Source organism: Entelurus aequoreus, linkage group LG05 (genome assembly GCF_033978785.1).
Source record: "Entelurus aequoreus isolate RoL-2023_Sb linkage group LG05, RoL_Eaeq_v1.1, whole genome shotgun sequence".
Taxonomy (NCBI): Eukaryota; Metazoa; Chordata; class Actinopteri; order Syngnathiformes; family Syngnathidae; genus Entelurus; species Entelurus aequoreus.
The window spans coordinates 32,978,289-32,993,176 of NC_084735.1; the positions used below are offsets into that span (position 1 = coordinate 32,978,289).

Consider the following 14,888-nt stretch of genomic DNA (forward strand, 5'->3'; position numbering starts at 1 on the left):
AGGGCCAATTTGTATGCCTTTTTTACACTGACCAAGAGTTGTTTTGAAATTATGATGTGTGAGTGAAATGGACAGTATTTTGATCATAAACTATTTGTATACATTACAAATGCAAATTTTAAACACCTCAATTAGGGGAAAAAAACACATTCATGCATGTTTGGCTTTTTCTGTGTTACTTTCCCTACAGTATCCAACAACGTGGGCCCGTAAAAAAAGGAATCACAAATCCTATGGTCATTGACAAAATAGATATCTGGAACCATGTCATTTATCAGTGTGTGCATACTCATTGGCCACAATTAAGATATATGTTTATAGTTGCTGCTTGCAGTAAAATTGTACTTGGTCGTATGTAGAGGTGTATGTACATTTTAGTTACCTGATTAAGCTTCTGTAAAAAATAAAATAAACAAGAGACTGCAAACTACTACCACATTAAAACATACATATATAATTATGTAATCAAAAAATTATCATTGTTATTATAGTTTCATTTTAAAAGGCACAATTAAAAGATAAAGCTTGTCCGATTGTATGTGTGTGCTGCTAACAGTTTGATGGTGCCAGAATAGCAGATAGGCTTGTTGTTTAATTAATGGTGTTCAAGGTAAAAAAAAAAAAATCCTATTAAAGTGTCACAGGCAATTTTAACAAATTGCCAAGTCTCCTCAATTAGATGTGCTGTAAGTGATTTTCAAAGGATTGCACTTTGTCCAAATGGAGTACACTGAACACTGTGCTTCAGTATAGCTTTTGTTTGTTTGTTATATTTGCATATGCTTCTTACACCGACTTATTTTAGTACATTGGTAAAGTTTTTCACACAATCTATTCCATAATTTAATTTAGAGAACAGTAAGGAGTGTTTATTGATTTTTGGTGCAGGATGTGTTTGCCCTACACAATATTGTTGAATTTCTCTCTGGCACTCATCGAGGGCAGACACGTTCCTTTTCCTTATCTCTTCTGCTTGCTTCTTTGTTTTTTCTTGTCTTAACTTTAATGGAGCCTTTTTTTCACTGCTCTCTAAAATCTAATCAATGGAATTGATCACTTACCTCTCAACGAAATTGACAAGCTCTTCTCGACAAAACGCTTGGGTTTGAGGCAACTTGCCTGTCCTGACGGGACAGGCGACCCTTCAGTCAAGGACATTGAAGATATCTACCTATTCGGAATCATGATAAGAGGAGATCTGTTAATTGGAGTAGGTATTGTATCGACAAATTGGTAGATGCTGGCAGCCTCTCAATGTACCCTAAAACTGCCACAAATGATTGAAGGATGGGCAGAGCTGTGGGCACTCAGACTTTTGTGATTTTGGACTAAATCGCAAACTGGACAACATCTTGGAGAAGTCGTTTGCTCTGCATGGCAAAGTATGATGAATTTGAGGACCAAAAATAGACAATTTGAGTGAAAAGTTAAAATTTGTTTTCACTCGCTCAAACACAAACATTCTAATCTATATTTTTTTCAATGGCTGCAAGCGACCTAGCAAGGTTGTTTCTTTGAGATTCTCCCAAAAGGACAGTGCAGCGAAGACACTTCAAACTGCTTCCCTGTCTCTTATGGACACACACCTGTTGTTTGTTTAGTTTACCACTTTCCTACATTTTTTACAGGGCACTACCCATGTGGCACCCCGATCGGTGTTCCTGTTCTGTCCACTTTGTAACTGTATGTCTGTTCTTGGACGAGTTTGTACTGAAAATTTAATTTTGTTGTATATTTTAAGTTCCATCCATCCTATATTCCTTGCCACTTTATACTTGATGTGAATGCAACTGGGATAGGCTCCGGTCACCGCTGCAACCCCGAGAAGGACAAATGTTAGAAAATAGATGGATGGTGTGATTTCAAGCATTTTTTTAAATGTAGAATAATACAAAAGGTTTTTTATACTCAGTCAATGCTTATGCCGTCTAATTGTGTGTGAATACCTATATTTAACTTTTTCCGAACAACAATATATTGGTTGTACTTGTTCAAGGATATAGTGTGTTTTTGTTAAATCTGCACATATTTTCAATATTTTAATTTCTGCTGTAAAGATTTGTATTATTTCCTGTTTGTTTTCCTCAGGCAGACATACTAGTGCTATCTGCTAATAACCCCCACAACCCCTGGGGTACACCGCAAGATATATCAAAACATGTAGAGGAGATATAGACAACCAAATATAAATAGCCATATCAGACACCAGAAGACTTCAGGGAAAAATTAAGAAAAGCATCTTTTTCAGACCTGCCGAGGCTAACTTCTGTCACAGCAAAGACAAACTGGATTACTTTTACAGTCCCCTGTGATAGAATATACATATTTCATATAATCGACAGTACGTTTTTCATCTTTTTTTTAATTTTCAAAACATGGTCACTACTGCCTAATTTCTCTTGTTATTTTCTTATTTTTACTGTTATAGTCTTATTCTTATTGTTACTCTTTATTTTTTATTCTTATTGTTATATTTTCTATTTTATTTCCATTTATACCTCCATTATTTACTTTTTAAATTATATCTCAATTCTGTACACTGCTGCTGGAATTTTAATTTTCCTCAGGGAATTCTCCTGAAGGAATCAATAACTTTCTATCTATCTATCTATCTATCTATCTATCTATCTATCTATCTATCTATCTATCTATCTATCTATCTATCTATCTATCTATCTATCTATCTATCTATCCATCTATCTATCTATCTATCTATCTATCTATCTATCTATCTATCTATCTATCTATCTATCTATCTATCTATCTATCTATCTATCTATCTATCTATCTATCTATCTATCTATCTATCTATCTATCTATCTATCTATCTATCTATCTATCTATCTATCTATCTATCTATCTATCTATCTATCTATCTATCTATCTATCTATCTATCTATCTATCTATCTATCTACACAATCTTGGTTGAGCAGAAAACTCCACAAAAAGACACCCAAAAAAATCTGTTTCACAGTGGGTTGACTGAGGGACGGCTCTTTGAAAACCACTACATTTAGGCCCTCCAACGGACACAGTTTTCATTGGCTGAGATTCGGAGCCTCAAACTTGCGCGATGACGTCAGACGCGAGTCTCGTGACAGATGTCTGTTTACTTTCAGGACAACCCGCGATGCCGGCATGATATATATATATTCGTGAATTCGTTTGAGCAACTTTCACCTGACATATTATTTTATTTTTTTTCTTAAATATTTATGTTTTTCAAAAGTGAAAACAAAACATTCTGAGTGCAGCACGCGTTAGAAAGCAGAAAATGGATAGAGCAAAACAGGCAAAAAAAATGATAAAAGGTTAGTGTATTAATAAGCATTCAGTGGGTTTAGTTATTAACTCTTAAAATAATAGAGAATAATCTTAAAATCAAGAGTCGTTTAATTATTTGTCTATCATATTTACGATTTGCGGAGGAGTCCCTGAAGCCATCACCCCCCGTGACGCCTGCTGAAGCGCATGCGCCGTATTGAGCTTCCGTCCTCTCAGTGCCAGTGGGAGGTGAGAGCACGCCGCGGTCTTCCATGAAGGGCGGCCCTGTCAACTAGAAGCGGCTCCGTCGTCCCGAGCGCCGGTATCTCGCCATGGACTTCCTGTTAAGCGGCGTGGCGGCGTGCGGAGCGTGTCTGGTGACCAACCCGCTGGAGGTGGTCAAGACCCGCATGCAGCTTCAGGGTGAGCTGAAGAGTCGGGGGACCTACCAGGTTTACTACCGTAATGTCTTCCACGCTTTCTACACCATCGGTAAAGTGGACGGCCTGGCCGGGTTACAGAAAGGCTTGGTGCCTGGATTGATGTACCAGTTTTTTATGAACGGAGTCCGCCTCGGCTCGTACGCCATCATCGAGTCTTCTGGTTACATCCACACGGATGGAAGGGTCAGTGGGGTGAAGACCGTCTTTGCTGGCGCGGCGTCAGGAGTGATGGGAGCTGTAATTGGCAGCCCTCTTTATCTGGTAAGCAGTGTTTAGTCTCCGGACTTGATTATACTTCATCTTTAATTGACACAAATTGTTCTCAATGACAGATAAAAACTCATCTGCAGAGCCAGTCCACCTCCTCCATTGCTGTAGGACATCAGTATAAACACCAGGTAGAAAACATGGAATTAAACCCCCTAGGAATCAAACTATCAGGACTTTTCCTAACGTGTTTCTCCGAAGGGGATGATCCATGCCATGGTGGCCATCTACAAGGAGTACGGCCTTATGGGACTGTGGAGGGGCTCCAGTGCCGCCGTACCAAGGGTCTGCGTGGGCTCAGGTGCTCAGCTATCAACTTTCTCCTCTGCCAAAGAGCTGGTGGTTGATCTTCAGGTTGGAATATTGACTGTTTTCCTCTTTGTTTATGTCAACACAAATCATCAAAAGCTAGCTATGGCGTTCTTGGGGGCAAAGTTGTAGTTCTTGGCTTGAGCGGAGCTAATTTACATTTGACTGGAAGCGTTTATTGTACAACAGACAAAGCTGCAGGCAGTGAACAGTCATCTGACACCTTTCAGTGGCCCCCCTCACCTCCTGGCCCAAAACATGGAGCTTACATAACTGCAGTCGCGTAGTTTCCACAACGGGATTTTAACTGTCGCTTTGGGGACAGAAAATGCACCTAAATTACTTTCCCGTGTCTTACGTTTCATTATTACTTTGCCTCTTTTTGAAACTGGTCTGACTGGTCTAAGTCGTCTCCTCCCAGGTACTCACATTCTTTCTGTAATGAAAATAACCATACCTGATTAATAATTAAACAGCTTACTTCCAATGTGTCAAATATTGCTTCCACTAGTTTATATTCTATATATAAATATATATATATACTATGTTATATTCTTATTTTACTGTTATATTTTTATTCTCATTGTTGCTTTTTATTTTTATTGTTATTGTAATATTTTTCTATTTTGTTTCTATTTATACACCCATTATTTACTTTTTACTTTTTAAATTCAATCTCAACTCTGTACACTGCTGCTGGAATTTAAATTGTCCTGAGGGAACTCTCCTGAAGGAATCAATAAAGTACTATCTATCTATCTATCTATACTTCCAGCCTAAACATGTACAGCGCGTGTGTGTGTGAGACCCTGCCTCTTTTCCCCTGCATTTAATGGTGTTTCTGCTTCCTAAGGTGTTTCCAAAGGACAGCTGGTTTGTTGCGCTGAGCGCGGGCATGATCAGCAGCGTGGTGGTGGTGCTGGCAATGACGCCTTTTGATGTGGTTGGCACACGGCTCTACAACCAGCCGGTGGATCATCAGGGCAAGGTGAGGCTGACCAACCCGTGCCTTTCTATATGTTCTGTCAAGTACAGTGGAACCTCCGAAGTTGAAGACAATCTATTGTGGTGGACCTGATCCCATAACCATTTTCCAATGGAATTAATAAGTGTCAAACTGTCACCATCATAAAACCTTTACCAGTACAAGCAGGGTTTTAATTATTGTACCGAGGGATACGCGGTAGAAAATGGATGGATGGATCGAAGTTTACCTGCCATACATACACAGGGATGCTTTGGGTTTTGCTGTGTGTTCCAAAGAGTCTCCTGTAGGAAATCATGTAAATCCAATTTCAAGTCAAAATGTTTACAGAGAACACTTTTTATAGAGCAGTGTGCCGCGGCACACTAGTGTCGTATGTTACAGTCTGGTGTGCCGTGTGAGATTATGCAGTTAGTCTGGTGTGCCGTGGGAGATTATGCAGTTTCACCTATTTGGGTTAAAAATATTTTTTGCAAACCAGTAATTATAATCAGCAAATAATGTGCCGTAGTTGAGTGTCGGTGCTGTAAAGCAGTGGTCCCCAACCACCGGGCCGCGGCCCGGTACCGGTCCGTGGATCGCACAAGAAATGTAAAAAAAAAAAAAAAAAAAAATTTTTTTAAATATTTAATGACAAAAATAAACAAAACAAAAGATTATATAAATAATTATGTGGCTAGCGTACAATAATTAAACAAAATAATAAACTACTATTGGCTACCATTTAAATCATGTTTTTTTGTCTTCAAAGCCTTCCTGTATCCAGAGACCTACTTCCTGAGTTTGTAAACCATAACAAAATGACCAAAAAAGATATTGTAATAATAACAATAAAAATAGAAGTATCAATCTATTCATTTTTGTATTGTTTATACAATGATAGTGTACTAGGTATCAATAGTATAAACATCTGGGTCGATCACCCCTACTTTACATTGAAGCTTATAGCCCAGGGGTGGGCAATTAATTTTTACCGGGGGCCGCATGAGCAACCAGAGCACTGCTGGAGGGCCACATCGACAATATTTCAATTAAATTTTGCTCAATATTACTTTTGATATATACCATAAGATAAATAATAATAATAATAATAATAATTAATAATAATACTTTCATTTAACCTAATTTAACTTTATACCAAAAGCACTGCTTTGGAAATCATTTGTACCCCTTTCAGAGATCACATTTAGTTCCCCTTAAACATCCTCATGTTGCACAATGAAATGTAAGCATAGGATGAAGTGTGCATTCCTGTAACTTTCTCTAGTAACAGCATTCCATGATTAATATAAATAAATTAACATTAATAATAAATGACAGTAAAATAAGCACACGTATGACTGAGGAGTCATAGTGTAACTTTGTGTGGTGTTTGAGTTGTCCGACTTTTTGTGTGGCCATAAACGAACCAGTGGTTTAGTGGTATGCGTGTTGGTGACAGATGACAAGTTGGTTTTGGCCTGGTTTGTATGGCAGAAAATGACTAGTTTTTCGAGATAGAAGTGTTTTACTCATGTTTTTGGTGTGGTTATGGCCGAATATAAACAGTTTTGCTCAATAAAGTGATCGATATAATTCCTGGCCTCGAAGCATCTCGATAGACGTTACAATAATTGAACGGTGTTCAATTGAACGGTGTTGACGAACACCGTTAGGGCCGCTTATTGTCACTGTCACTCAAAGTTGCATTGTAAAATTACACAGAATAAATGTGTTTATTTTGTTTAGAATTCAGATGGGATTTGATTTGGTGGGCGGCATATATTTGCTGTGCGCAGAGGACGCTTGAGCAGTGCGCAATTGCGCAGGCGCGCACCTTAGAGGTAACGTTGCTTGTCAGTCCATGTCTTGTTGAAAACACGGCATTCGTCATCAACTTTTCTCTTTTTAGCGTCTCGGGTGTAAACCGTGCATCACTTGTCGCTGTGCACCTTCACTCACAGGTTACACACGGACATACGCCCATAAATAACACTTTTCAAAATAAAAGCAGCACAGTTGTATTGCGCGGACGACATAGATGTTTTTTCAACTTTATTTTGTAATTTGTGATTGCAGCTGTTCACATTCACTCACAATCACGCACACGCATACGTCCACACGGAAGTAATAAAAATAACGCTTTTCAAAACAAAAGCAGCACCGTTTTATTGCACACTCGACATAGATACTTTTTTAAATGTATTTTGTAATTTATGATTGGCCTCACGCGGGCCGGACAAGGACGCACAAAGGGCCGGATGTGGCCCGCGGGCCGCAGAATTGCCAGGTCTGTTATAGCCGTTAGCTTCTTGTGTCGTCCTGCCTGGTGTGACGTGTTGTGAATTAATATTTATACAGCGCTTTTTTCTAATGACTCAAAGCGTTTTACATAGTGTAACTCATTATCTAAGTTACATTTAAACCAGTGCGGGTGGCACTGGGAGCAGGTGGGTAAAGTATCTTGCCCGAAGACACAATGGCAGTGACTAGGATGGCGGAAGCGGGTATTGAACCTGGAACACTCAAGTTGCTGGCACGGCCGTTCTACCAACCAAGCAACGCCGCCCAAGTGTGTGTGTGTATATGTGTGTATACGTGTTTGTGTGTGTGTTTGTGTGGCATGCTTAGCCATTATTTTCCTCTAGTACTTCAGTGATAGCGATATTTAGAAGATAGTCTATTTTTGCCATTGTGGTGAGGATTAGTGTAACAGTGTTAAGTTTAGATACATATTTTACCAGAACACTTTGGTTAAACTCCCCAATTGCACCTCTTCTCTGAAGTTGCACGGTAAGATGAATGACGTGTCACATGTTGCAGATGAAATGGGTGTATTCATGACAGAGGAGCCGCTCATAGCGTATTTGTAGACGTTGGTGGTTTGTGTGTAAACACTGGTGTTGCCATCGGCTACAAGCTTAAACTGTGGTTAATTATAGGTCAGGGCATGAATGTACTGTATGTATGTATGCATGTTTGTATGTGTGCTGGCAACTTGGTGCCAGAACTCACGCGTACAAGCAAATACTGACTGACTTACAGTATAGCCACTGTCTTTTCAATGGACAACTTATGGAAAAGTGTTCAGGGTGGGAAAGTGTTTATTGGGACAGCTGTTCATTATGTAATGGGGTATTTTGTTCACTCATCCACATGTGTGAGGCCAGGGGTCACTGATGTTGCACCCGAAAGAATATCAAGTGTTTAATAGGGTTATTGTTATTCCTAGGACTGTGAATCTTTGGGCACCACACGACTGGATTCAATTAGATTTTTGGGGGTAACGATTGAATGAATGAATGAATGAAATAAGTTTATTTCGGTCATATAATCAACCATCAACCATTAACCATTTTGTGTGACCAGTTTAAGAGTACAAATTATACATATATAACAATCATACACATTTACACACAAAAAGAAAAGAAAACAAAAAGCATGACCGAAAAAGGAATAGGCTGAAGCCAAGGCTTATATATGCCTATCCTATACCTTCACTGAAAATAAGATTACCTAGAACATCAACGTCAAAAAGAAAAAAAAATCAATGGGATGAAAGTTATCGTTGCTATATTTTATAATTTTCAATTATTTAACCTTTCAGTGTTTTCTTAAACCTTAACAAAGAAGTACATGTCTTCAACTCATCACTGAGCTTGTTCCACCATTTAACTCCTAAAACTGAAATACATTTGTATTTTATATTCGTTCTAGCTTTACCTATTTCAAAAATCAATATCCCCCGTAAATTATAGTTTTCTCCTCTTAATTGAAATAACCTAAGAATACAAACTGGAAGGCTGTTGTTCTTTACTCGAAACATAATTTCCATTGTTTTTAAAAACACAATATCTGAAAATTTTAACACAGAACTTATAAATAATGGATTGGTATGTTCATAGTAGCACGCTTTGTGTATTATTCTAATGACCCTTTTTTGAAGTTTAATTATTGGGTCTACGTTGGTTTTATAAACATTACCCCAAACTTTAACACAATATGTTAAATATGGAAAAATAAAAGAATAATATAACATATGCAGACATTTCTTATTCAGCATGTGTTTTACTTTATAAAGAATAGCAATGGATTTGGATATTTTTCCCTTTATATATTTAATATGCGGTTTCCAACATAATTCATGATCAATTATTATTCCCAAGAATTTAATTTCATATACTCTATCAATTTCCACTAGATTTAATTTTAATTTTGCTTCACAATTTGTCCTTGCACCACTAAACACCATAAATTTAGTTTTCTTATCATTTAAAGATAACTTATTAATATCAAACCATTTTTTTAGCTGAATCAACTCAACCTTATTATCCTCAACACTTCCTTCAAGTCTTCTCCTGAACAATATACATTTGTATCATCTGCAAACACAATAAATTTCAATTTATTAGACACTGAACAAATATCATTTAAATATAGTATAAATAACTTAGGTCCCAATACCGAGCCTTGTGGCACCCCACAAGTTACTTTTCTTGGCTGTGATTTAGTCTTATTAATTTCCACATATTGAGATCTATTACTTAAATAACTACTTAACCACTGTTGTGAAACACCTCTTATGCCATAGTTTTCCAATTTTTGCAGAAGTAAGGAATGATCGATTGTGTCAAAAGCTTTACATAAGTCAATAAATACTCCAACGGTGTGTTGCTTTTTTTCTATTGCTGTAGCTACATTTTCTACAAAGTCCATCACCGCTAGGGATGTAGATCGATTACTCCTGAAGCCATACTGATGTTCATTCAGTAGCTCATGTTTGTCAATGAACTTATCAAGTCTATTTACAAATAATTTCTCAAGAATTTTTGCAAATTGAGGTAGTAGAGACACAGGTCTATAATTTGAGACCATGTGTTAATCACCATTTTTATAAATCGGAATAACTTTAGCAATTTTCATTTTGTCAGGAAAAGTTCCAGTTGATAAAGATTTATTACATATATAAGTAAACGGCTTCAGGACACAATCCACCACTTCTTTAAAAAGTGACATATCCACGTTGTTACCATCGACAGATTTTTTGTTTTTAAACTTTCTGACCACTTCTAACACATCACTTTCACAAACTCCGCCAAGAAACATTGAGTTTTTAATGTCACGCTTTAACTTTTTCTCATCATTCATATTAAAATTAATATTTTTTGCCAAATTTGGGCCAACATTCAGAAAAAACTTATTGAATTCCTCAGCTATTTCTTCTATATTTTCAATAATTGAGTTGTCATCTTTTACCAGATAAGCTGTAAAATCCTTTTTGCTAGATTTTTAATCATAGTATTAAGCACATTCCAGGTTTCAATGATATTATTTTTATGCTTATGCAGCAATTGTTCATAATAGTTTTTTTGTTGCAGCCTCATGATACATGTCAATCTGTTTTTATACTTTTTATATTTGTCCTCATTTTCCGTTGTTCGATGCTTAATAAATTCCTTGTAAAGCCTATTTTTTTTACAGGCTTCTACTAAACCCCCTGTTATCCATAGTTTCTCCCTCTTTTTAGTATTTTCCTTATATTCTCTTAATGGACAATGACGGTCATAAAGTGTCAGAAATATATCCAGGAATGTTTCGTATGCTTCATTAGTATCCTCCACAAAAACATTTTGCCAATCCTGATTTAAAAGATCAGCCTTGAATGCCTTAACTGCTTTTGGTGATTTTATTCTAACAAAGTTATTTATTTGTCTTTTTGTTTGTAAGTTTTGCTCCTTGTTCATTTGGATCACTGTAAAGATTCAGAATCGAGTCTCGATTCAGACCGATTCTCGATTCAAAATCGATACTTTTTAAATAAAATTTGGTGCCAGTTTTTATGATTAACTACATTCCTCCATACAATAGATAACAGCTCTGATAAATGTATATATTACCTAAAATAAACATGGTTTTGTTAAATAGAATTATACCCAAACGTTTAATATAGTCAAATACAAATAAGGCAAGAAGAATACAGTGTCAGCCAGAGTTTGTGATCTTCATTGAAAGACATTAATCAGCAATAGCGTTTACATACTTTTCCACCATCGATCGATTGCCATATCCCTAGAGAATATTATTCCCCAGTTTGTTTTCACAAAACTGAATGCTGTTCAGAATGTCTTGGAAAAAATTGTAATGACCTTGTTAGGTAATTGTCTTTTTTCCATATTTGTCCACATGAATCAAAACACATAATATCCAAGCTAAATATTCCCTTAATCCCTTCTTATCTTTCAGGGGCTGCTGTATAAAGGATTTGTTGACTGCTTTTCTAAGACACTGACGAGGGAAGGGCTGATGGGACTCTACAAAGGTTTGGAAGCCTCTTATTTCCGGATCGGTCCTCACACCATTCTCTCCTTGTTCTTATGGGAGGAACTACGCAAATTTCACCAGCAGTACAGATAACCGGAACCAGGAAGTTGGAATTGGTCATTCATTAAGCTGTGAGTCTACAAGTTAAATGAGTTTATAATATTCTGTTTAAACCAAAACCAGGGAGGTTTTTCCTACTCATTTACCAAGGGTAGTGATATTTAAAAAAAATAAATACATTAGAGGACTCTGAAAGGAAGAGAAGAGAAGGGAAAGAAAAGAAAAGCAAAGAGAAGAGAAGAAAAGAAAAGGGAAGGGAGGTAAAAAAGTAGCATTCAGCACTTGGTGACACAACCTATTGGGAAACAGGAAATTATTTAATATATATTTATTAAAGTATCACTCCTAGCTGTTCAAATGCAATAGATGACCTTGTAGGAGATGTGTTACTACCGCGAACAGTTTTTCATTCCTTGCCAACTTATAAAGAAACCTATTTTATAAAATATCCATCAAAATAGTATCTGATGATCACTTTTCAGGGACCACGCACTTTTGTGCCTGCAATAAATCCATAATATGGATTACAACTGCAAAGAGACTGAACCGGGTGTGGTCAGTGATCCAAATTGTCAAAGATCGATTAGTGCACTAACATGTTAAGATTGCCTTATATTTACATATATATACACCATGTGAATATTTTGTGCATCATACTTGCCCTCGTGAGAAAGGAATGTGTGTTATTTATTTGTGTTTCGGGACACATAAAACTCCCCTTTTGAGTAAAAAAATATTTAACTGTATTGATTAAAAAAAGGATGCTGGTGATTTTCTAACCATTCTTAGTTGGTGCTTCTAGTACTCTACTAAGTAGTGCATCAAAATGTTTTACTGTAAATCATTTGTGTGAATGTACTGTAGAACAATTTATTAACAGAGGAAAAACATGTTGCTTTTTTGTATTTTGAGTTTTGAGGGACAAGTGGTAGAAAATGGATGGCTGTTTTGCGATATGAAGACCATTATTTAGATGTGATCACTGTTTGTTAGTAGTACTGAATACTATAAACACAACCTTCTATGTATTATGCATACATTTGAAAGACCAGGAATTTCCATTTCCTGATGAATTTTAAAGGGGAACTGCACTTTTTTGGGGGAATTTTGCCCATCATTCACAATCATAATGAAAGGCAAGACGATGGAGATATACACTCACACACACACACACATCTATATTTATATATATATATATATATATATATATATATATATATATATATATATATATATATATATATATATATATATATATATATATATATATATATATATATATATATATATATATATATATATATATATATCCCAGCCCTCTACCACCAGGAGGCCGGATTACTGCGAGCCTCAGCCAGTACGTCTTTTGCAGCCGTTTTATGATTGCCCAGCACAAGAAATACGTGACACACATACAGTTGTTGACAAAATACACTGTACATTATATACCTCAGCTAACTAAACTATACCATAGTTTAGTTAGCTGATATAATTCATACAGCAATACAGTCTCACTGCACAGCAGGCCAGCAGTTAGCCGAGTCATTGCGCAATCCATGTTGAGGCACAAATTAGTGACGTGCCTCAACTGGCTGCTGACTCACCGCAAGTATGTGAACGGCAAATGTGAAAATTCAGCGATTTTGAATAAAAATAATCTAAAACTGGTGAAGTTAAATGGAAAATAACTTTAGTATAATCACCGGATACATATAACAATTTAATTAATTTTTTTTTCTTTTTACATTTTTTTCTCTTTCCATTATGGCACGTGAGGCCCCGCCTCACCTGCCTCTACTGACTGCACGTCACTGATGTATATATATGTATATATATATATATATATATATATATATATATATATATATATATATATATATATATATATATATATATATATATATATGTATGTATGTATGTATGTATGTATGTATGTATGTATGTATGTATGTATGTATGTATGTATGTATGTATGTATGTATGTATGTATGTATGTATGTATGTATGTATGTATGTATGTATGTATGTATGTATGTATGTATGTATGTATGTATGTATGTATGTATGTATGTATGTATGTATGTATGTATGTATGTATATATATGTATGTATGTATATATGTATGTATATATATGTATGTATATATATATATATATATGTATGTATGTATATGTATGTATCAGTGGCGTGCGGTGAGGTTAATGTCTGGTGAGGCACGACTGCATCATCACAGTCAAATTTACAAACATATGAACCTGCAGTGCAGGTGTACCTAATGTTGTGTCCCTGCGGTCGTTCGCGGCTCCTGCAGCGCGAGCATTGTTGTTTTTGCACTTTTTGGCTTCTTGTTAAGTGACTTTTTTGGGGTGGATTCGGTCTTGCACGTGGAGGGTTTGGGTGTAGGCTTTGGTTGGTGTGGCCGCGGCGCTCCCGTCGGGCAGTGCATTCTGCGGCGGAGGTGCTTGGCACCAGGAGGCGGGGTTATGATACAAGCCTCACACAGTGTGTCTCCGCAGCAGATTTATGATCGCTCAGCACAAGAAATACGTTACACACATACAGTTGTTGACAAAATACACTGTACATTATATACCTCAGCTAACTAAACTATGGAAATGTATAATATAGTTCATATAGCAATACGGTGTCACTGCGCAGCAGGCCAGCAGTTAGCCGAGTCGCAATCCATGGTGAGGCACAAGTGCCTCAACTGGCTGCTGATCACCGCACCGTCTCTTCTCAGTATTTGAACGGCAAATGTGAAAATAAAAATAAAAATAATCTAAAACTGGTGAAGTTAAATGGAAAATAACTTTAGTATAATCACTGGATACATATAACAATTTAATTAATTTTTTTTTCTTTTTTTTTTTCTTTCCATGATGGCAGGTGAGGCCCCGCCTCCCCTGCCTCTAGTGACTGCACGCCACTGGTATGTATATATATATATATATATATATATATATATATATATATATATATATATATATATATATATATATATATATATATATATATATATATATATATATACATGTGTATATTTTTAAATACATTTTAAATAGTAAATTAATGTGATCAAAAGGCTGCTTACAATGGAGCCTATGGTCACCGCTCTATTCTGCCTATAAAGGCATATTTATAGTAACATTTAATATTTACATATTTTGCTTCGTTTGAAGCATACGCTGCACATTCATTTTAAAAACACATCACAACGTTCGCTTTTTTTGATTACTGCTAGCTGGAGACCTCATGA

The 14,888-nt window shown here is 36.3% G+C and overlaps 1 protein-coding gene across 2 annotated transcripts; it reads left to right on the top strand.

Moving 5' to 3' along the window:
• Positions 1-3,507: 3,507 nt before the first annotated feature.
• Positions 3,508-12,791, top strand: LOC133649706 (solute carrier family 25 member 35-like). Of its 2 annotated transcripts, none has more exons than XM_062046357.1 (5): positions 3,508-3,969; positions 4,041-4,106; positions 4,177-4,329; positions 5,138-5,272; positions 11,492-12,791. In XM_062046357.1, exons 1-5 carry the CDS (start codon positions 3,598-3,600, stop codon positions 11,660-11,662), a joined length of 897 nt encoding a protein of 298 aa, XP_061902341.1. In that variant the 5' UTR covers positions 3,508-3,597; the 3' UTR covers positions 11,663-12,791. The 2 variants fall into 2 exon arrangements, with proteins under 2 accessions (XP_061902341.1, XP_061902342.1); XM_062046358.1 differs by having other exon boundaries at positions 4,059-4,106.
• The last annotated feature ends 2,097 nt before the right edge of the window (positions 12,792-14,888 follow it).